General features: G+C 41.1%; 2 protein-coding genes across 2 annotated transcripts; one reads left to right on the top strand and one right to left on the bottom strand.

Moving 5' to 3' along the window:
- Positions 1 to 576: 576 nt before the first annotated feature.
- LOC117259932 (cytochrome P450 2F3-like) lies at positions 577 to 8959 on the top strand. Its single transcript, XM_033631739.2, has 9 exons — positions 577 to 908; positions 2125 to 2287; positions 3950 to 4099; positions 4286 to 4446; positions 5615 to 5791; positions 6034 to 6175; positions 6715 to 6902; positions 6988 to 7129; positions 7331 to 8959. Exons 1-9 carry the CDS (start codon positions 738 to 740, stop codon positions 7513 to 7515), a joined length of 1479 nt encoding a protein of 492 aa, XP_033487630.2. The 5' UTR covers positions 577 to 737; the 3' UTR covers positions 7516 to 8959.
- Positions 8953 to 18757, bottom strand: LOC117259935 (cyclin-dependent kinase-like 1). Its single transcript, XM_033631741.2, has 10 exons — positions 16858 to 18757; positions 16568 to 16756; positions 16037 to 16158; positions 14175 to 14247; positions 12507 to 12597; positions 11941 to 12141; positions 11530 to 11612; positions 11380 to 11436; positions 10948 to 11100; positions 8953 to 9525 (listed from the first exon to the last, which is right to left on the bottom strand). Exons 1-10 carry the CDS (start codon positions 16882 to 16884, stop codon positions 9430 to 9432), a joined length of 1092 nt encoding a protein of 363 aa, XP_033487632.1. The 5' UTR covers positions 16885 to 18757; the 3' UTR covers positions 8953 to 9429.
- Between the last annotated feature and the right edge of the window lie 4100 nt (positions 18758 to 22857).

The following is a 22857-nucleotide window of genomic DNA, read 5'->3' as shown; positions in this document are numbered from 1 at the left end:
CATAATTGAAACCACAAAATATCTCCATACTGCTCGTCCGTAGTGATCCAAGTGTCCTGAAGCCCCGACATAAAAAGTTGTTTGGAAAAACGTCATTTGAACTCTGTTTTTAGCCTCATTGTAGCCTGTAGCTCTAACTGCCTCTCTGTGCACTGCGTTCACGTGTGTGTGCTCATTTGTGTTTTTGGCCGTTTGAATCGGGGGTGCCGTAAGCCTCCATTAGGTGGAGTTTTGTTGCTACCTCCTCTCCCCTTAGATCTCCGCAAGTGTTATGTGTTAACCCAAGGGACACGTAGTATCATCTTACGTTTCAAATGCAACGTTACAAACTATCCGGATGGTTAAAATTGTAAAGTTAAGAGTTTAACCGTTTTATTTTTTTAAATGGATAGTAAAAAAAACTGGTCTCTTTGGGTATTTACCTGTAACGCCGCTGCCATCTTCTTCTTCTTCTTCTCCTCTCGGTTTGATTTATTGGTGGCAAGAGTGTCAAGAAATCGCGAATTTGCATTTTTGACCCTGTAGACTTGCTGTTGTACACGCCCAAGTCATGACACGAGAGGTCATGAGACGAGAGCCATGAGACGAGAGGCTCCAGTCTGCAGCCATGAGCGCCCGTCACGTCACACAGCAGTAGTGACAGCTGTGTGGAATTGTGCAATCAGTTGATCTCACTAAAGATTTAAATTTTTATAGTACTTCAGGGACTAAACTTGTTTTCTCTTTCGTCGAGCATTATGGAGTTGTTTGTCACGCTGATTTTAGCGGGGCTTATTGTCGCTTTGCTGTGGCTGTTCAGCCTGAGGAGCCGTAAACACGTCTGTTTACCTCCGGGACCGTCCGCACTGCCTATCATAGGGAACCTGCTACAGCTGGACAAAAGGGCTCCTTTCAAAACTATGCGACAGGTGAGAAAGGTCCTCTGTTCCCCAGCTCAATATTCTTTAAAAGATCTTTTAAAGGGTTTATTATTCGCAGCAATGTTTTTTTCCCTAAAGCTGAAATGTTCAGTGAATGTTTCCCTGGGTCAGTATGTTGAAATCACCTAGCCGCAGCTTATCGCCGACTTATGTTACTTGAATCCAATGCATTGAGAATTTTTCTTGACTCTAGACATTGATATCCCTACAGTGGCTGATCAGAAACACCCACATCCCTTCACTCTTTTGTAATTTGAACTGCAAAGACAGCCCTAACCAAGTGGCATCTAACGATGTGGGTTGCAGTTGCAAAACGTGAGCTCCCACTTAGGATTCCTTAAGTGTTTGTTAAGGAGGTTTTTACCAGAGGCCAAATTATCTGCAGAGGTATCTTCCTCTCCCAAACAAATGAAGCAGGTGGTTAAAACCAGTAAAACCAGTGAATAAAGCAATTTCACTAAAATCAGCTTTTTCTCCAAGGCTGCCCAGCACCTGCTAATATGTGTTTACTTTTTTCCCTGATAACTTGAGATCGAGTTATTTGGGAGTTTGTTTTTTGTTTTGTTTTTTACCAGGAGTCAGATCGTCTGCAGAGGTCTCTTCCTCTCTGAAACAAACGGCCCTGGTGATTAAAACTAGTAAAAACCACTGCATGAATCAGTTTATCTATCTAACTATCTTGAGCCAGTGTTTGCTTTGTCTGTTCTGGGCTACTGTAGAAACAAGGCGGTGCATCATGGCAGACTCCATTTATAAGGACCTGCACCCTATGTAGATACAAACAGTTCATTCGAAGATGACAAAAACACTTCAGGTCTTATCTCTAGGTGATTATACACAAAAGAAAACACACGTACTCCATTTCTGCCATTATATCCCCCTAAATCCTCTATGCTGGATCTTTAAATTACATAAGGAATTTAGCTTTGTTGTCAGTTGTGTTATATGTGTAAAGCCAACCTTACTTGTTAGCAGAAATAGAGATATTCCGTGCTTTAAGTCTGCTTTTGCTTATTTATATTTTTTCTAACCAAGTCTCAGTTATATATGTTTGTGTACTTGTGTATATAGCTGAATAATCATACCTGTGTATTATTATGTTTTGTTAGGGTATCTGTTTTCTTCTCTGCAGTGCACAGTGTATATTGATTTGCTCCTTGCAGGTACAAGAATCAAAAGCATGTTTGCTCTGTTTAACCCCAAGCTCAGCGAAAGCTATGGCCCTGTGATGACTATGTACATGGGCCGTCAGCGTATCGTAGTGCTGGTAGGGTATGATGCTGTGAAGGAGGCACTGGTGGACCAGGCAGATGACTTCATTGGCAGAGGACCTATTCCTTTCTTGATGAGAGCTACCAGGGGCTATGGTAAGATGGGAATTTTGTGATGATATGTGTGACAGATCAACATAATGTACTGTGCCCTTAAAGAGACAGTTCAACCCAAAATCAAAAATACACATTTTCCTCTTGACTGTAATGCTACTTATCAATCTAGATTGTTTTGGTGTGAGTTGCCGAGTGTTGGAGATTTTGTCAGCCTTCTCTCTAATATACTAGAACTTGATGGCGCTCAGCTTGTGGTGATCTGAGCATAAAAAAAGATATACTTGAAAAACTCCACAGCAATGTCGCTTTCCAGAAATCATGACCAGAATACTCAGACCTTGTTGTGAGCAGTTTCATTTAGGAACTATTTTCTTTCTACAAAAATACACCCACCAAACTTCATCACTGCGCAGAAGGGAGCGTGCATCTTACCACTGAACAAGCTAACGTTACAGCTCAGCCAAGGAGGACGCCATTGATGTTTACATCTTGAGCTTCCTTCCACACAGTGATACGGTTGGCAGGTGTAGTTTGGTATAAAGAAAGTAGTTCCTACATGAAACTGTTCACAACAAGGTCTGTGGATTATCTTGAGTAACCATGATTTCTGGAAAGAGATAGCCTGGTTCCAGACCATAGACCCCGCCCACTCAACTGAGTAGGCTTGCATCTCTGGTCTGGCATACTGCAATGAATTTGCGATTTATCTCGTCCAAACGATGGGCGGACCAATGAACGCCGGGGGTGGGGGCGGGTCTAGCGATTAGCCAATCAGCGCCACGCTGATGTCAAGCTGTACGCCGGTGGGTAACTGGTGAGGATAGCAACAATGGCGACCGCTACAGATCCTACAGACCACATTAACGATGCTATCGAGGTATTTCGCCACTACTCGCGTTAATGGAGGACCAAATTAAGGAAGCTGATAAACTGGATTTAACGGCGATGCAGCTGGGCATGCACGACGGGCAATGCTTGCTTGTTTTTTCGGCACCCCCGAGGCATGGATACTAATGACGTCAGATTCTGGGTGAGTCGTTGATCTCTACTGATTGGTTAGGGAAAAATCAAATTCCCTCCCCCTTGTAAATCGCCTTCAATGGAAGCCATGTCAGACTGAAGGTTCTGGGAGCTTCAGACTGACACTGGCTAGGAAAGAGACATTGCTGTTGAGGTTTTCCAAATGTATTTTTTCTGGCGTTTTGAGCACCGCAAGCTGACATCTCTATAGATGAAATCTCCAACACTTGGCAACTCATACCAGAACAATGCAGACTGATAAACAGCCCCACAGGTAAGAGGAAAAACATGTATTTGTGATTTTACGGTGAACAGTACCTTTAATACCAGGCTGCAAATTATTGTGTCACTGTTCTTTTCTGGCTGAAAGTTTTAAGTCTGTGTTCTCTTGCACCTCTAACCATATCAAACAGTGATGTTATAATCTGTATAATAATGCAGACAGTGGCTTTATTAGTGTCATCTTCCCAAATGATCCTGTGAAATTATTTGAGGATTGTTTTCTGCACATTTTGGAAAAAAATGTGTCCATTTGTTTTTATTCTATTTTTTTACAGTCAGGTCTCAGTCTTACTGTTTGTTATTTAACTCTCGCTCTAATTGCGCCTCAGAAGCTGTAATTTTATTGTTTCTTTTGTATGTGGAGACCAGATTGATTATGAGGTTCTCTTAACTACCAAGGTTTGGCAATCAGTAATGGAGAGCGGTGGCGGCAGTTGAGACGTTTCACCCTGACAACGCTGAGAGACTTTGGCATGGGGCGCAAGGGGATGGAAGAGTGGATCCAAGAGGAGAGCAAACATCTGGTGGCACGCGTAAATAATACCAAAGGTATGTATGTGCCTGCCATGTATGTTTGCATATTTCTCATCAGATATATCAGGATTGTATGGAAAAGGGTGACCCTTGTGCATTGGTGCTCAACTTTGAAGACTGAGCAGACAAAAACCTTGGAGCGGGATAGAATAATCCAAGTCGTGTTGGCCTTCTTGACAGCGTTCTTTCCTTTATCCCCAGCCACACCTTTTGATCCCACCTTCTTCCTGAGCTGCACCGTGTCCAACGTGATCTGCTGCTTGGTGTTTGGTCAACGCTTCAGCTATGACGACGACCACTTCCTCTCCCTTCTGCAGATAATCGCAGACATACTGAAATTTGGCAGCAGTCCCTGGGGTCAGGTAAGATGGTTAGGAAGATCACTGCGCAGCAGGACCCTTAATACCGACCTTACACCAAATGACTTGAAGCATTTTTCCTCAGATGGTGGTAAAGTGGTCATAAAACTCAGTCTGAGCTGTCTTAAGTCAGTCTTTATCTCATCTTGATGTTCCGACAAAATCAGACATGTTTAATATCATAAGCTCCTGCGTTCAGGCAGATTCTTATTCATCTCCTTCGACTGGAAGGCGCTTTGTTTCAGCTCCTGTTGTTTTTAAATGTGCTATATAAGTTAAAGTGAGTTGACTTGACTTAAGATTTTTGTCTTGTCATGGGCAAATGTTGAAGTTCAATGAAGCAAGCATTGTCCACAAACAATAGCTGCTGCTCTCCAGCACCAAATGGGAAGCAGCCAGCAGGGGAGATAGTGAACATGGAGGGGAGGTAAGAACATGAACAAGTCACAGCTCTCTTGTACTGTGGAAAAGGAGGAGAAACTTGTGGACTCGTGGAGTGTACTTGATCCACCAAGCAGCACTTATTTTAGAGGGAAATCTTAATTTTTGAAACAGGTGGTCTCTCATTCCCACAGCATCCTCCCACAAAATTAGCACAGCGAACCAATACAGGCATTTAGCAAGTCAAGGCAACAAAATCCAAAATGTAAAGTGTGTACACAGATACAGTTTATCTGTATAGATTATATCGATTCCCAGTTGACAAGAATACTGTTGACATATGACGTCTTTTAAAGTGTGTTTGTACTGATGGTTAGGTTTATTTCCACACTGTGCCAAGTATGAGTGTAGCTATCAAGGCTCTGTCGTCTGTCCTTTTTTTTTTTTTTTAAAGATATTTTTTGGGGCATTTTGGCCTTTAATTGATAGGACAGACAAGCGTGAAAGGGGGAGAGAGAGAGGGAGTGACATGCAGCCTTTGCTGCCACAGGCTGGAGTCGAACCTGGGCCGCTGCGGCAACAGCCTTGTACATGGGGCGCCTGCTCTTCCACTAAGCCACTGACACCCCGGCTCTGTCGTCTGTCCTGTGAAGAATGATCTGCGGTTTATATGTAGAGACGGATGGTGCATTCCTTTTTGAGCAGCACCTCAAATACCAAAGGTCGCAGGTCCTTTAACTCACCTAACAACTGGTTATTATTCACAAGTCCTTTCCACTCCTCATCACAGCTGTATAATATCTTCCCTCGCTTGATGGAATGGCTGCCAGGTCGACAGCACGTGATGTTTGCCAAAATTGAGAAGCTGAGAGATTTTATTTTGAAGAAGATCCAGGAACACCAGGACACGCTGGACCCCAGCTCAACCAGAGATTACATTGACTGCTTCCTCATGAGACTCAGTCAGGTATGACAGAACTCAGTTTATTAACCAGAATAAGCCTCTGAGCTGAAAATCATGTTTCTTATATTTACTGTGGACATGTTGAGCATGCTTACTCACTATACTTGCTTATTCACTGATGCAAATTCACATACACCCACAGACCACTAGGTGCACAGATGCACTCCTTCCAGTGCACTTTGACTTGTTATCCTGCAGGTCGATTGTGTTGTCATATCAGTAAAATGTCTGTTTCATTTCTTTAGGAGAAGCATATTCCCACAACTGAGTTCCACCATGACAACTTGGCGTCAACAGTGTTGAACCTGTACCTGGCAGGAACTGAAACCACCAGCTCAACTATCAGATTTGGACTGAGTGTGCTGATCAAATACCCCAAAATACAGGGTAGGTCTAAGAAACCCTGTACACCAATGACCTCTACAGCCATTAGATGTCTTTTAAACACATGGCTATTTGACAAGTTTGTTGTAGGTTCACAGATATATTTTTTTAAGACTCAGGACACTACAGCTCTTTACCGTGTACCTTGTCAGTGGTTGTGGTTGCCCCACTGTTATATTTATTGTACATTAAATTCTAGGAATTCAGAAGATGAATTATATTACTGCTAGCTCTTCTCCCAGTGAGGTGGTCTGTCGTGGTGGGGAGTGAGGTGCGGAACACACTGTGATTCGAGGCTTTGGCTAACATTAGCTACATAAACTTGAACTTGAAGCCACAATCATTTTCTAAAGCCTGAGAACAAGCCAAGAGGAGGTGCAGAAGTCTAGTTTTCTCTCAGCTCACTTAAACTACATTATGATCAAAGTTTGTTGTGGGATTTTTGCCCAATGACACCAAAATAGGACTGCCTACCCCAGCTTTAATTAATCCACTAATTGTTTCAGCACTAGTTAAATAGCTGTGTTTTCCTCATTCTTAAGAGAATATGCAGCAGGAGATCGACAGAGTGATTGGACAGGAGCGTTGTCCTTATATGGAGGACAGGAAGTCCCTACCCTTCACAGATGCAGTCCTCCATGAAATTCAGCGTCTAATAGATATTGTTCCCATGAACGTTCCTCACTATGCACTCCAGGACATCACTTTCAGGGGTTACACTATTCCGAAGGTATTCTGGTTTCATCACATTAAGTGTTATTGATGTTAAATATTACCAGATCATTTAAAACTGATACTATGTCTTGTCTCAACAGGATACATTAATTATTCCCTTGTTGCACTCTGTGCTGAAAGACGAAAAACAGTGGGAGACCCCATGGTCCTTCAACCCACAGCACTTTCTGGACCAGAATGGCAACTTCAAGAAAAATCCTGCATTCCTGCCTTTCTCTGCAGGTGAATTAATAAGTACATGTACAAATGTGGCTGAACATTAGTACAGCTTGCTAAGCAGATTTTATTTTTTGTCATCCTTTTTTTTTCAGCTGTTATTTTCTTTTTAAGATGCCAATTATAAAGCCAGTCCCCACAATGATTTTCCATTTAACGCACGTTTATATTCTCACTCTCGCTGGTTTGTATGTGGTTGTCTCTCAGGAAAGAGATCTTGTGTCGGTGAGTCCCTTGCTCGCATGGAGATTTTCCTCTTCATAGTGTCACTTCTGCAGCGTTTCACCTTGTCCTGTCCTGGAGGACCTGACAGTGTGGATCTCAGCCCAGAGTACAGCAGCTTCGCCAATGTGCCTCGCAGGTACAAGATCATTGCCACGCCCCGATGGTAATGATTTACAGCATTTGTTTTTGGGTACGATCAAGGATTAAAGGTTTGACCAAATGTTAAAAATGTTATACCAAAGATTATAAAAAGGCTGTCTTGCTTTGATTTTATTTCCCCGTTATTTTTCCCGAGTTTTTTTTATGATCCAGAAATACAAAGTGATCACACAATTTATCTTCTGTACCAATAATATTCTAAAATGATCTCAAAGAGCAGATAAAGTCCCTTATTGTTATGTTTTGCTTCCTCACTTGACTATATCTTTTACTCTCTGGGTTTTTAAGGGGTTAAGAGAAAACTACATTAATGACATGATGATCATATAAAAAGAACTGTATATGAACAGATTTAATGATAAAACGAAATACTTGAATGTTTTGCCCAAGTTCAATCAGTCATCTTGTGACCAACTGTAGATTTTCGACAGTGAGCTAAAGCCATTATATTGCTCTCTTCAAAGCCAGACTCCATTAAGAAATCAGTGATCTCACGTCACTAAACACTGGAGCTGCCAGTCTACTGCTGCCTTGATCAGTTAGTTTGTTTGTGTGTTTGGATTCACCAAAGTCATACAATAACACTAACTAACTGAGGCAGCAGCATACAAGTAGCTACCATGTTCAGCGAGCCAAAATTAGTGTTTTGTCAGCAGAGTCTGGTGGCTTTGATTAGAGCATAGATGGCTAACAGAAGACATTAAGGGCTTCCCTATCTAAAGAAGCTGTTTGACAGAAAGGTAAAGCTGTGAAACTACTCTCAATATAGCCTACACTTAAAATGGTGTAAATTTTTTCATGTGGGATTATTTTAGGTGCCTTTAACATGCTTTGCTGCTGCCCCTGTCCAGAGTAGCACATTTCTTAGCCTCCATGTCGACGCTCCTGCTGCTTAAACTTGGAGCGTATCACATGCTTCTACTGTATGTAATACAGTGACTATGGACAGGCACCTCATACAACCCCACTTAAAAAGACCCAAACTATCCCTGTGAGACCTGCTGGTTTACAGGCTGTAGCACAGTGATGTTTAGCATGGAGATACATCTGTAATTTGATGAGTTCAAGGTCAGGTGATCAGTCAGAGCAGTGTGTCTGACTGTCAGTGGGTTGATGAGTGTCCCAGTGTATCACTGTCTTGTGTCTAAGCAACAGAGTGTAAACATCCATGTCAGACTTTAGGGATCGTTGTTTAAGACTGAGCCTGCAATATGTTAAGAGCTCATCATATTACTTACGGTCAGCTGTTATGGCAGGCTTTATTGAACTTTGATAAGACCCAGGAAGTTACACACAGACTCTACAGCATTATATGTGCTATTCTATTATATACTCATCTCTTTTTTTTTGGTTTTGTAATACAACATTTACAACATGTCTACTTTACCTTCAGCTAAACAATGCATTTATTCATTCTATATTTTTTCAATAAAAATCTATCCAGAAATAAAACATTTAAATTGTGTTTTTTGACTATCTTATTAAATGCAATAATCCTTACATGTATTTCATATTTTGAATGTGTGGTATGAACCCGCACAGGGATCAGATAACATGGAACCTGTAGTACTTTTGTCCAAGTAATGATGGCACACTGGTGACTTTAAAGACCTATTTAATAATTTCATGTGTAATGTTAAAGTGAAGTACCCATATCTTCAGACCTGATGCGTGCTCTGTTCTTTCATAATAGTACTGTCAGTGTGTTCCCTAACCTGCAACTGTAAATGCCCTATCGTGTAAAGAATATGAAGGGATAAAATCAACAAAAATGACAAGTGAAAGTGATCATACAATTAAAATACACTTCTTCACTGTCACACAAAAAAATATGTGTCCTCAAACTGTACTGTACTCAAATGATTGCACAAAGTATCGCACTTGTCCATCTCTCTCTGCTCAGCCAAAAACTTGTTGCTTTGTTAAATGTTGGGCAGGTGATATTTATGCTTGACCTGTTTCTTAACATCCGGTGCTGGTGAGATGTTGCTGTTTGGTAGCTGAGGCAGGTACTGAGCCTAGAGAGAGGAAAGAGAAAGAGAAAAAAGTTTGAGATAGTATGAAGATGTCTAGCTGTGAATGTAGTAAGAGGAACCGTAGTTTACTTTAGGTGACTGCTAAAAGTAGATAATTTAAAAAAAGTTAATATGCATGGCAATGGTTTACTGTACATGTAGCTTGTTAAAAAGCAGCACTTGTGTGTCTTACAAATGTTAGCTGTGTTTTGAACGTATGAAGCGAATAAATGCAGAACAAAATAGTAGCTTATTCAAGCATACAGAGGAAAATCTTGTATCCTGAAAACATTTTGGGTGGAGTGTGCTTCCTAAGCTACATCCACATTAATATGTTTTCATATGAATATGCATACAATTTCTACATTTACGCCTAGCATACACACTACTCCGGAGTTGGGAACACCGAAAATGAAAACCTTAAAAAAAACGCTGTTGACCCCATGTTAGTATGAAAACTCTGGGGTTGCCTTTTAGGGTACAGTCACACGTGAGCAAAATTAACATTGGCTTCCATTCCATACTCCCACTCATTATGAGCAAAAGTGCGAATAAAAAATTCACTTTTAGTGGCAAAGCAAATTTGGATCTCTGGATTGTAAGAAAATGGAAAGTGCACCAGTAACATCCTGCAGTATTTATTAGCATGCTTTAGCAAACATTAGCTAGCAAGCTAGCTTTCCAAGTGCATCACATCAGGCACTGTCCACATTATTGCCTCGACAGGTAATGGTCACTCAGCTGCATTCGCTGAGACGTTTTGTCTCTCAATTAGGTCTTATCACTCATGACATGTCAATTGAAAACATAGCTAGGTCTATCTTGTGTGAATTTATCCTTCTTGTGTGGGTAATGTTACTCCTTTCCTATTGCCTTGGCCTCCTCTGATGATTAATAATGTTCGACCAGTGCCACTCTCACATAATGCCATATTTGCCATTTTCTGCTGACTTGACCACTTTATACTCATGTGACTTTCAGTAACAGTTCCACTTTATCTTCTATCCAAACCAAGGAATCTTTGGTCTTACTTTTCACCATCTCTGTAGTATTTTCTGTAACTAAGAAACCAAGCACAGAGTAGACAATTTGCTTCCTGTTTACACCAGCAAGCGCATGCCCAGTGTACGTGAATGGTCATGTGATATGTGTTTTCTGGTGTGTTAGTATGGACAGAAGTAAGCTCTAAAATGGTGCTACAGCGCTCATGTGTACGGTGATGGTTTTCATTTTACAACGTCGTTATAAAAAGCGTCTGTTAGGCCTTAGTGAAGTGTAAGTGAGCAGGTCTGGCTCTCTGCTTTATCCCCAGTGACCATGCAAATAAGTGTACGTAAAATGACCAACGTAAGGACGTGTGGCTGTCGCAGGGTGTACAGTTTGGGGTTATGGGCGGATATCTCGCCACCAGTGTGTCATACTCACCCCTGGCTGTCGGCGTCGGGAGCCTTTGTCATGTCGTCTTCCGGGTCGCTCACCCTCACGGCCCCAGTTGGCTCCTCCTTCTTCCTGGAAGTAAGGCAACTCCAGCAGCTCCTCACAGGACAGCCGGAGAGAGGGGTCCATCACCAGGCATGACTGCTCACACAAAGTGAACATAAATCTTTGTCATTTCAAAACAGTGGCTTTGCTTTGAGCTTCTCAGTGCTGTCTGGTGGACAAACTACAGTATGTAATGACAACGCTGTTTGTAAATGACCTCAAATATATAGCCTAGTATCTTTAGCTTTTCTGCACTGCAATTTCTTGTTACCTATCAGCCAACATTATACAGTACACTAATACAGATGTATCGACCAATAATATTGCACATGCAGGTCTGTCTGTCAGGCTTCATCACATATAAACATAAAATACCTTCATAACCTGGAGGGCATGCAGAGACACGCCATGGAAGCGCTTTTCCAAAGGCTCCTAAGAGTACAAATAAAAAGGAACGTTAACGTCAACCACACTTCATTGCCTCTCCATAAAGACATGCGTTCTTAGTGGTAACAGGAGTCATACCGTCGTGTCAGGTTCAGGAATACTGACTCCACTGAAGAAAACATTGGAGCGGAAGATCTGCTGGTGACGAGGGATCAGGTCACCTGAGGTCAGAAATGAGACAATCAGAATCTCCATACAGAACCAAAATGTGAACCAGTGTGTGTGTGGAGGGGTGGACATTCTGGTAAATAAAATGTCTAACTACAAAAACAAACATGTTTAAATTTCAAACACCCATGGGTGTCAGGTTTTGGCATTATCTCCTTTAAAAAAAGGACAAGGCCTGCTTTCTATACAAGTTGAAGAAACCCACAAAAGCAAAGTCCATAGTAAGACAGTTTCATAATTGATAATTATGCAAGTGAGTTTGTGGAAGTGCATCCATAGGTTGTTTAGTTCTGTTAAGCATATGGCCCCTTATCAGTGTACCGAGAGTTTTTCGGATGAGGTAGAGCTGGTCAACGTCAGACTTCCCAGGCCAGAGCGGATTCCCATGAAGCAGCTCAGCGAAGACGCATCCCAGAGCCCACACATCCACAGGAGGCCCGTACTGAGTATCCCCGACCAGCAGCTCAGGAGCGCGGTACCAGCGGGTCGCTACGTAGTCTGTGTAGTCATCCTCTGGTCCAGCTGAGTGTACAGACACACAGGCAGATGGCGATAACGTGTACGGACACACGTACACTTAGATGCTGAATAATGAACACTAAATAACACGTACATTGTAGAAGAAGGGATTACAAGGCCTGCTGAATGACTACATGTTAATGTATGGTAACCTAACACCGAAACCTAAAGCAGGCAGGGTAAACAGAGACACACTACACACAGGAGCACTAACTGACTGAACAGTCCTCCTGTGCAATGCATTCATTGGAACATTGAAAGTGAGGAGGCCATCAGCAGCAGCTGATTCAGGTTCCATGTTGAATAAGTCATTAGAGGTAGATTAACACTAAACGCACATAAATGCACTCGCTCTCTTGATGACCTACTCAGAATGCGGGCAAAACCGAAGTCGCAGAGCTTGATGACTCCGGTTTTGGTGAGGAGGATGTTTTCTGGCTTCACATCACGGTGTATGCACTGCAACATAAACACTCAGCATCAGGGATATGGCAACTCGATACATGGTGTCATAGTGACAGAAAGAGAAGATTATATTAGGATGACAGATGAGGAATGGATGTGGAGAAACAATAGCATGAGTTCAGAAACCTATACACATTTTAATATTGAAACTGGATACTGAATACTGAGACTTCAGTAAGTCTTACTGGGGGAACTGCAGCCTAAGAAAAGTCAGAGTCTGCTCATTATGGATTGGAATTATGCTCAGTTTTAGTTAGAGAAGTTAGAGCAGTTGTTCATGAGTTTTGTAGTTTGAGAAAGATCAAATTTCTCAGTCAACCCTGCTCATTATCTAAACAGCTGCCTACAGGTGCCTGCTGGACAACCTCAGTCAATTCTAACAAGTTTTCCAGACAAATATTTTGCACTGAAAACTGAGCTAGTGAAATATAAGATAGTTTTGCCATATTCTGTTTACAATTGTGACAGGAAGATGTTATGAGCAGCCACAGTCAGCGAATTACCTACTTTAACATATTATACTTTTTTCATTTTTTTATTTTGTGTGAACAAAATAAAAAATATCACCTTTTGGGACTTTAGAGGCTCTGTATTTACCTTATATAATGATTAATAATAAAATATAGCATATGTAATGAAATGATACAGCTATGTCATTAAATTAAAATGTAGAGATAAAGTTAAGCAGAATAGTGAAGCAACAAAACAATAAATAACATGTCTGGTAAAAGTAAAATAGTCAACAGGTTAACAGTGGGAAAAAAACATGTTAAGGATATTTTCAGATTTTTTTCAAGTCTATCTTAAAACAATCAGATTCTGTATGTACTTGTCATTTGTTGCTGTAGTCATTTGTCCTTTTTCAATACACTGTAAAATATAGGAACAAAATTCACAGTTTTCATTCTGTAAAACATTTATTCTTAAAGGGACAGTTCACCCACAAAGCAAAAATACATATTTTTTTCTCTTACCTGCAGTGCTATGTATCTGTCTAGATTGTTTTGGGTCTGTGGATTACCTTGAGAAACCGTGTCATTATTGCTGTTGGACTTTTCAAAGGGTTTTTTTTTTTGGCACTTTGAGCACCACAAGCCGAGTGCCGTCTATTTCTGTCATATTAGAGAGAAGGCAGACATCTCTGTGCAACTCTATGCACTCAGGAAATCACACCAAAACAATCTAGACTCATAAACAGCAAAACAAGTGAGAAGAAAAATACGTGTTTTTGAATTAGGGGGTGAACTGTCCCTTTAATTCAGGAGTTTACAGTATATGAGGCTGGGGATTTGTCCTGCATCTTTTATAGTGTTGTCACACATGAAATGGATCACTGAATGGCCAGTACAGCAAGGAGGAAATTATTACTGAGACCAGTAAATTCAATGTACTGTACATATGGAATATGTGGCCGAGTATTGCTCTAAGGACCAGAAAAACCCAAATACTATTCTTTATTACAAAAAAAAAAAAAGGAGAAGAAATTAACAATGTGGGAGAAACTAAAAAAATAATTCATGGAAATAACAGGAAAAGCTCTAAATGAAATACCAGATTAAAAACATACTGACATTGTGCTTGTGGCAAAAGTTGACAGCCTGCAGCGTCTGCCACACTATACTTTTCAGCTGAGCCTCGGGTACCCTACAGAGACAAAGGAATATCGATTGATGTAAGAGGAACAAAACAAAGCCTATTGACTCCTCATGTTTTCCTTGTTTATTATTTAAAAAAAAAAAAAAGAAGTGGTGCTTTACACAGCCCTACTGTCACCCGGGTAACCTTAGGCCTGTGTCTAACAGCAACAGCACCTTTGTTTTCAGGAGCAGCTAGAGTTTCTGCTGCACAGCCTTGTGGGAAAAGGAAAAATGGTCAGACAGCAACTAGTCACTGTGGCGTGTGCTCGCTGTGTGACCTCACATGACAAATGTACACCTTATCTTGTGACATTAGGTTGCATGAGGAGTCCTAAAAGCACAAAGCCAAAAGGAGAACCCTTTCCCCTAAATACTGAAGTAATATTTTGTTTTAGACTCGGCCCTTCCTCCCTCACTCCGCTGCCAACACTATGTCTTTGAAATCTTTTGGCAACAGTCTTGACTCCCTCTTTGTAATTCACCCTGTTCCTTTCTGCTGCCCTTCTCTTGTAAGCAGTTATTCAGATATCTCTTTCAAAAGAGAGGCACACTTTTGCAGTGATGGCAGAAATATTTAGATGCTTTACTGAAAGGAATACTTTCATGAAGAAAGCTTTGTTTTTCCTGCATCCACAGTGAACAGATAATCCAAAACAGAGGAACACTCTTCATCAATTGAAGTGAGGAAGACATTTAACAACAGCAAAACTATATCAAAACATCCGTTAATATATTCTTACACAACTTGTGCAGTATAATCCGAGTCTCAGGTATCCAGTTGAATGTTCACTACTTCCCAAACACATGTAGTTTTGGTAAAACCTGAAGATTTAAAGCACATAAGTACAAACAGTGTCATGCATGTGTGTTCAGGCACGCTCAGGGTGCACTACTCGGAGGTGGATGTGTTTTTATAATGTAATGTTTTAGTGAAATGCAAGTGTTTTGGAAGTATTGAGCATACAACTGTCTAAGTGAGGCCTGTATTACACTGCACAAGTTGTGTAAGAGATTGAATTGACAGATGTTTTGATATGTTTTACTGTTATTAAATGCAGACCCCTAGTACTTAACGAATGTTTTTTTGGATTATCTGTTCACTGTGGAGAGATGCGTGAAAAAGTTTTCTCCATGAATTCACCATAACACTGGTGAATAATTAATATTTAAATAGTCATTTTACAGGTGAAGTATTCTTTTAAGTAAGCATAACAATACTACATTGTAAAAATAGGCTACTCAAATACAACTAAAAGTTCCACATTCATGTTGTACTTTAACAATTAAGTAACAGACAAGCCCCTGTCAGTGTTAGCATGTGGGCAGAATTTTAACGTAGCTGGTTGACTAACAGGTAATTTCAACTCATTTATACACATGTGGGTGGTGACACTTTAAAAAAAAGGCATCATACTTTATAAACTGACTTTAGGTTTTGTATGTAAAATCTTAACCTGCAAAAAGACTAGTACCTGTAACTGTCAAATAAAGGCAGTGGAGTAAAAAATACAATTTCTCTGTCTAAGATGTAGTGAAGTATAAAGTGGCATAAAAGGGAAGTACTCAAAGTACAAGTGCCTCAATATTGTGCTCAAGTACAGTACTTGATTAAAAGTACCTTTTACCACTGCACTTTGGTCATGGATTCTAAGAGAGGTGCCAACAAAAAAAGATAACAAATACACTTCTAATGCTTAAAGTGACTGAGTATCTTTAACTTCGGTATCTTCCATAACTCACTGGTCTAATTCAGAACAACTCAGAGACATGGCCTTACTGTGTTTCCCCTGACCTACCCTCGGGGGTGTTTGTCCAGCTCATTGAGGACTGTCTGCTCGCAGAACTCAAACACCAAGTGGAGCCGTCTTTTCCTCCTGAAGACCTCTAGAAGATTGACCAGATTCACGTGTTTCAGCTGCTGCAGGACCAACAGAGAACATGGACACTGTGTCAGCACTGTGCAGCAAAAATGTTTAATTAAACCTACAGAGCATCTCAGCTGTGCCCCAACTCTGCCTTTAAGAGCAGACTTAAAACCCTGTTATCTTCTGCTGCATCCTAACATTGTGTTTATGGCTTTATTTTACCCCCAACATGTTCACACTTTGTTTCTAAACATGTAAATGTTTGTAAAGTATTTTCAACTAACTTAAACTAACTGTGTATAGGCTGCCTGTGCATGACAGATTCCCAACAAAGTAACAAAAGATCATATACCTTAATGAGTGCATGTGCACCTGGGTGCGTGCACGTGTCTACTCTGCCTGTGGTGTTAGATGTACCCAAACTTGATACTATAGAGTGATACTACGGTAATCTCTTCTCACCTTCAGCATACGTATTTCTCGCAATGCAATCTTCTTAATGACAGGGTCATCTTCAGATTCCACAAACTTCTTGATGGCTACTATCTGGCCAGTGTCTCTGTGTCTGCACTTGAACACCACGCCATAGGAACCCTCGCCAATTTTGGCCAACTTTTCATATTTCTCCATTGGGCAGTTTGTAGATGTCACCTGTCAAAAGACACAAACTCAGCACTTAACTAACTGTAACATGCAGGGATCATGCAGACCTTAAACTACAGTGCCACAACCAGCATGAGACACACACTCACCTGTCCAGAATCTAAGAGGGTCTTCATCGACGAGTCAGCAGCGAGTCTGCGGATGATTTAACTCCACCAAAAGTCAGCAAAGCTACATGTGTGCGTGCGCAGCCTCTCTGGGCCTAATTTCATAACGTCAGAGTGAAATATTTCACCAGTAAGGATTACACAGGTCTCTCTCACTCCCTCTGTGTCTCTGTCTCTTTGCTGTCTCCGCGTCCGGTGCGTCGTCGCTGTCTTGGTAACGCTCTCAGGTTATTATTCCCCCTCAGCACAGTCTAACTCAATATACTGTACGTCTTCATTTTTAATACAAATGTTCAGGCTGAAACCATGTCTGCTACATTCATAGACACGGACACTATAACGTTTGACTTACCTCTCAAACACGGCGCAGGTAAGAGCAGTAGGTCACTGCCAACAGGATAGCAATTCACAATACTGTCTACGTCAGTTAATATACGCACGTGGCTACACTTTCGTTGTAACCATGGAAACGGGTGGCCCGTGAGGTGAATTGGACGCACGTTTACAGGAAAAAGACCAAGGCGTAGTATTTCTAATCAATTAGCTAAAAGATAGACTAAAAACTTAATCACAATGTTAAATGTAACTTTTGAATATGAGTTGGCGTCAGGCTTTGCTATTTAACAAACGAAAAAACCCACTGAGGTTCGCTAACTATGCAGGACAATAACCTCAATGAAATTTGATCGTCTAAAAAATATGGTAATTTGCTTATTTCGCCCGTTAATGTCAGTTTCGAACAATTACTAAGCTCAGCATGTAAAGACAGAGGAGAGTAGGAGAGTAGGCATAACAGTGGCACAGTATTCATAGCTTTTCAGTCATATCATTTTTGTGCCTACAAATAGCCTTTAGACGAACGTTTATTTATTCTTTGACCATAATTATACTGCAGGAGTTGTGTGAGAGTTTGTAAAGGGATGTTTTGATATAGTTTTACTGTTATTAAATGTGTTCTCCGTTTACTTAAATTGATAGAGTGTTTGCCCTTTTTGGATTCTCTGTTCACTGTGGATGCATGTGAGAAAAACTCACAAATTCAGTGTAACACAAGGTGAGTAGTTGATATAAAAGTTCCTTTAATGTTTTACATCCAGAATATATGATCAATTTATGAAATATAATCTATTTCAATACACCCAACAGCATATAAAGTACTTAGAAGGAGCTCAAATTTGACCAGCTACAACAAAATGCTTCTTTTCTCATAATACATGTGCAATAATAACGTAATATATGATAATATAACGTTGACAGCAGCCATTCAGCTGCATAAAACTTGCTTTTACTTTTGATACTTTTAAGTAGCCTACATTTGCCTGATGATCTTTTACCTGAGTAAGATTTTGAATGCAGGACTTGAATTTTTTAGTGCGCCTCTCTGTCCCTCCTCCGCATTCTCCCATTTTCTATCAGGTCACCAGATGCCCTGGCATTTTCCCTCCTTTCCCTTTCTCCAGACTGCCCCACCCACCTACTCACCTGTTCCCACTAAGCTGCCTGCTCTACAGTTGCCTGACCTTACTTTACCACCCTTAACAGCCCATTTAACTGGCCCATTTGCTTTCAAGCCTCTGATCCCTGCAACCTGTAATCCTGTCACCTTGAGCCTGTACCTGTCCACCTGACCTTCTGCCTGCCTGTAAGTCTATATACATCCTTATATACCTTCACTTTGGCAATAAATCACTTAATTGATCTTGTCTGCTCTCTTTGTCTGTTTGTGCCCAATCCTGCATTTGAGTCAAAATATGTGTTTTATTACTTTTACTTAAGTAACAGATCCCAGTGCTTATAATGCACTGACATAAGAATATGCCTCATAGTTAGGAGAAGACGATATACAGTACAGGCCAAAAGTTTGGACACACCTTCTCATTCAATGCGTTTTCTTTATTTTCATGACTATTTACATTGTAGATTCTCACTGAAGGCATCAAAACTATGAATGAACACATGTGGAGTTATGTACTTAACAAAAAAAGGTGAAATAACTGAAAACATGTTTTATATTCTAGTTTCTTCAAAATAGCCACCCTTTGCTCTGATTACTGCTTTGCACACTCTTGGCATTCTCTCCATGAGCTTCAAGAGGTAGTCACCTGAAATGGTTTCCACTTCACAGGTGTGCCTTATCAGGGTTAATTAGTGGAATTTCTTGCTTTATCAATGGGGTTGGGACCATCAGTTGTGTTGTGCAGAAGTCAGGTTAATACACAGCCGACAGCCCTATTGGACAACTGTTAAAATTCATATTATGGCAAGAACCAATCAGCTAACTAAAGAAAAACGAGTGGCCATCATTACTTTAAGAAATGAAGGTCAGTCAGTCCGGAAAATTGCAAAAACTTTAAATGTGTCCCCAAGTGGAGTCACAAAAACCATGAAGCGCTACAACGAAACTGGCACACATGAGGACCGACCCAGGAAAGGAAGACCAAGAGTCACCTCTGCTTCTGAGGATAAGTTCATCCGAGTCACCAGCCTCAGAAATCGCAAGTTAACAGCAGCTCAGATCAGAGACCAGATGAATGCCACACAGAGTTCTAGCAGCAGACCCATCTCTAGAACAACTGTTAAGAGGAGACTGCGCGAATCAGGCCTTCATGGTCAAATAGCTGCTAGGAAACCACTGCTAAGGAGAGGCAACAAGCAGAAGAGATTTGTTTGGGCCAAGAAACACAAGGAATGGACATTAGACCAGTGGAAATCTGTGCTTTGGTCTGATGAGTCCAAATTTGAGATCTTTGGTTCTAACCGCCGTGTCTTTGTGAGATGCAGAAAAGGTGAACGGATGGATTCCACATGCCTGGTTCCCACTGTGAAGCATGGAGGAGGAGGTGTGATGGTGTGGGGGTGTTTTGCTGGTGACACTGTTGGGGATTTATTCAAAATTGAAGGCACACTGAACCAGCATGGCTACCACAGCATCCTGCAGCAACATGCCATCCCATCCGGTTTGCGTTTAGTTGGACGATCATTTAATTTTCAACAGGACAATGACCCCAAACACACCTCCAGGCTGTGTAAGGGCTATTTGACCAAGAAGGAGAGTGATGGAGTGCTGCGGCAGATGACCTGGCCTCCACAGTCACCGGACCTGAACCCAATTGAGATGGTTTGGGGTGAGCTGGACCGCAGAGTGAAGGCAAAGGGGCCAACAAGTGCTAAACACCTCTGGGAACTCCTTCAAGACTGTTGGAAAACCATTTCAGGTGACTACCTCTTGAAGCTCATGGAGAGAATGCCAAGAGTGTGCAAAGCAGTAATCAGAGCAAAGGGTGGCTATTTTGAAGAAACTAGAATATAAAACATGTTTTCAGTTATTTCACCTTTTTTTGTTAAGTACATAACTCCACATGTGTTCATTCATAGTTTTGATGCCTTCAGTGAGAATCTACAATGTAAATAGTCATGAAAATAAAGAAAACGCATTGAATGAGAAGGTGTGTCCAAACTTTTGGCCTGTACTGTACTTTATTAATCACAGAGGGCAAATTTGCATTTTTCCATTCTGTTGTCATATACACACAAGAAATACACACACATGCACAAACAGGACCTATACATGCATTCAATGGAGAGGTATCAGATTGAGGGGGCTGCCCTTGGACAGGCACCCCGAACAGTTGGAGGTTCAGTACCTTGCTCAGGGGCACCTCGGCAGTGCCCAGCAGGCAAGCTGGCACCTCTCCAGTCGCCGGTCCACACTTCATGCTGGTCCATATGGGGACTTGAAATGGCGACCATTAATATAGCTGTTATCCAAAATAAAGTTCCAGAGCAAGCCTGGTTGCAGCAGTCACATAGAAGCTACAGCGTCATGTCACTCTGCCACAGATACGAAATGTATGCAGGACCAACTCTGATGTGGTTGCATGATTAATAGACTGTTCTATTCTCTCTGTTGACTGTGAATTTTTTTCTCCCTCAGTGTCCTCCCTCGGCTCGTCTGGCTTAGAGACTTTTGGGTTTGCCACAGCTCCATGGGATCCTCTGCAGAATCACACACAGAATCATTTAGGACTTCAGGGTGAATTATGGGAAAGCAGACCATGTTGCACTCATGTGCTCAGAGACACACAGACACCCTGAGGTGCTGGCATGGAGGCCTTGTGGTGAAGGGTATGAAATACCCCATGGCAGACTGGTAAAACAGATGAACAGGGGTCAGTAAGTCACGTAGGTTGTTGTGTTCAGAGACAGTATGTTGGAAGAGAAAATAGGTCAGAGCATTTACTTTGGATTTTTAATCAGGCTTTCTTTGCATGATAAGAATGCTTGTGTTGCTGGGGCAAAATTTAGCACAGTATGTTTTTGGCATTTCCTCTGTTCAGCTTTCATATTCTTTTTGTCTGATAGTGCTCAGAAGCTCTTAACTTTATTACAGGATGCATCTCTGGTTAAAAGAGTGAAAGAGGAATTTTGAAATACATGACTGCGATGTTAACCAAAGCTATGGGTGTATGGAAGAAGTCACTGCTGTTATTTTGTCTTTGACAAAATGTTACAGGAGGGAGATCTGAAACTTTATTTGTTGTGACCTTTCTCTTCCTCAGTTGCACTACTGATTTTACAGTTGTGTACATTTTACATTGTAGTGTGGATCAGAAAAAAAGGCAAATGTTTAAACTTAAGGCTTAAAGACAGCGATGTCAACCACAAAGTTGTTTATTGTTTCACATACATGCCTACAGCAAATACACTTACATCACCAACCTTGCCTCCCACCCACCCCAGTTAAAACAGTATAAGAACAATTACCTGTTTCACCAAATTATATAGGCCTCTACCCAGAATAAACTCTTTAGTTGCTTTTAAAAACTTTCTTTACTTGTTTCTTGAGTTATACAATTTGAGAAACTATTCCAGTGAGAAATGGCTCTATAAATAACAGTTTCTTTCATTGCATTTGTTTCTAGTTTGAGGAATTGTAACCTGATCCCTCCTAAAATGTCTTATGTTGTGGTTGTCTGTTCTGGAAAACGTTTTTTTTTTTTTTAAAGTACAGGCCGTAGAGTTGTTTTAAAATGCATATGTTTCCAAATATAATTAGAAGACTGCTTTCAGCTAGGCTCAGATCAGTGTGCATTTAGTCTACACTTCTCCTCTTGAACTCTTAAGTGCAAGATGAGCTGCTCTGTTCTGCACTAAGCTTGTGTAGCTCTTTATCTGCAGTGCTTGACCATGGCAGTAGTCAAGATGATTTAATATGGCTTGTATGACCTGCAAAGTGGTCAGGTATAAGGAAAAAGGAGCATCTTCTGGTCATAGGTGTACCTATCCTCATTTTCCCCAAATATTTTATCAGTGTGCCTCTGCCAGGATAGTTGCTCAACAAGGATGACCCCCAGAAGTTCAGCTGCTATGTGCTCAGCACAGCTGCCCAGTTGCCCTCGTTGCCCTTTTACCAGGATGAAAATCCTTTAAATGATGCACCATCTTTGGCCACCGGGTGGCAGTGCTCACCCATCAAAGCTCCCACAGATCAACACAACAGGGCAAGTTACAGTAATAGTTGTTGACAGTTGATAGCCACACTCATGTTATTCCCACCTGCTTATCGTCAGTGGTAATCAGAGATACAGTGTTGTTGAGACTGTGGGACTAATTGTCTATAGTGCCTTTGTTTGAGTCATCATTGTTTTCAGTTGTTATTAGTGCTGGTATTTTAGGGGATTTTTGCGTTGAGTTTCCCTATGTTAAATGTCACCACTTATTGCCAGTGTATGATGAATGGCTCTTTCTTCATAACTGTCACACTGAATGGAAGACAATAAACAAACATGTGAAACACATTTGGGCAAAACCTAAAAAAATCCAAGACCAAAGAACAATTTACTATCTTTACTTCCCTGTACAGACAGAGAAAAAATGATTGAAACCATCACCGGTTTGTTTTAGTCTTGCCTTCCTTTTGAAAATACACAATCCAACCTCTAAAAAGCACCCAGACCTAGGTCACTGCACCACACAGTCCAG

The sequence above is a fragment of the Epinephelus lanceolatus genome, chromosome 4, assembly GCF_041903045.1.
Source record: "Epinephelus lanceolatus isolate andai-2023 chromosome 4, ASM4190304v1, whole genome shotgun sequence".
Classification (NCBI taxonomy): Eukaryota; Metazoa; Chordata; class Actinopteri; order Perciformes; family Serranidae; genus Epinephelus; species Epinephelus lanceolatus.
Note: the sequence above shows the minus strand (reverse complement) of the source record. Positions and strands in the feature narration are given on the sequence as shown.

Excerpts from the sequence above, each read along its gene's own strand:
- LOC117259935 (XM_033631741.2), bottom strand. The coding sequence starts at position 16,884 with ATGAAGACCCTCTTAGATTCTGGACAG. Across the intron at positions 16,159-16,567 it reads GAGAAATACGTATGCTGAAG|CAGCTGAAACACGTGAATCT; the intron begins GTGAGAAGAGAT and ends TTGGTCCTGCAG. Across the intron at positions 14,248-16,036 it reads CTGGACAAACACCCCCGAGG|GGTACCCGAGGCTCAGCTGA; the intron begins GTAGGTCAGGGG and ends TTGTCTCTGTAG.
- LOC117259932 (XM_033631739.2), top strand. The coding sequence starts at position 738 with ATGGAGTTGTTTGTCACGCTGATTTTAGCGGGGCTTATTGTCGCTTTG. Across the intron at positions 909-2,124 it reads CTTTCAAAACTATGCGACAG|CTCAGCGAAAGCTATGGCCC; the intron begins GTGAGAAAGGTC and ends TTTAACCCCAAG. Across the intron at positions 6,903-6,987 it reads GGGGTTACACTATTCCGAAG|GATACATTAATTATTCCCTT; the intron begins GTATTCTGGTTT and ends TTGTCTCAACAG.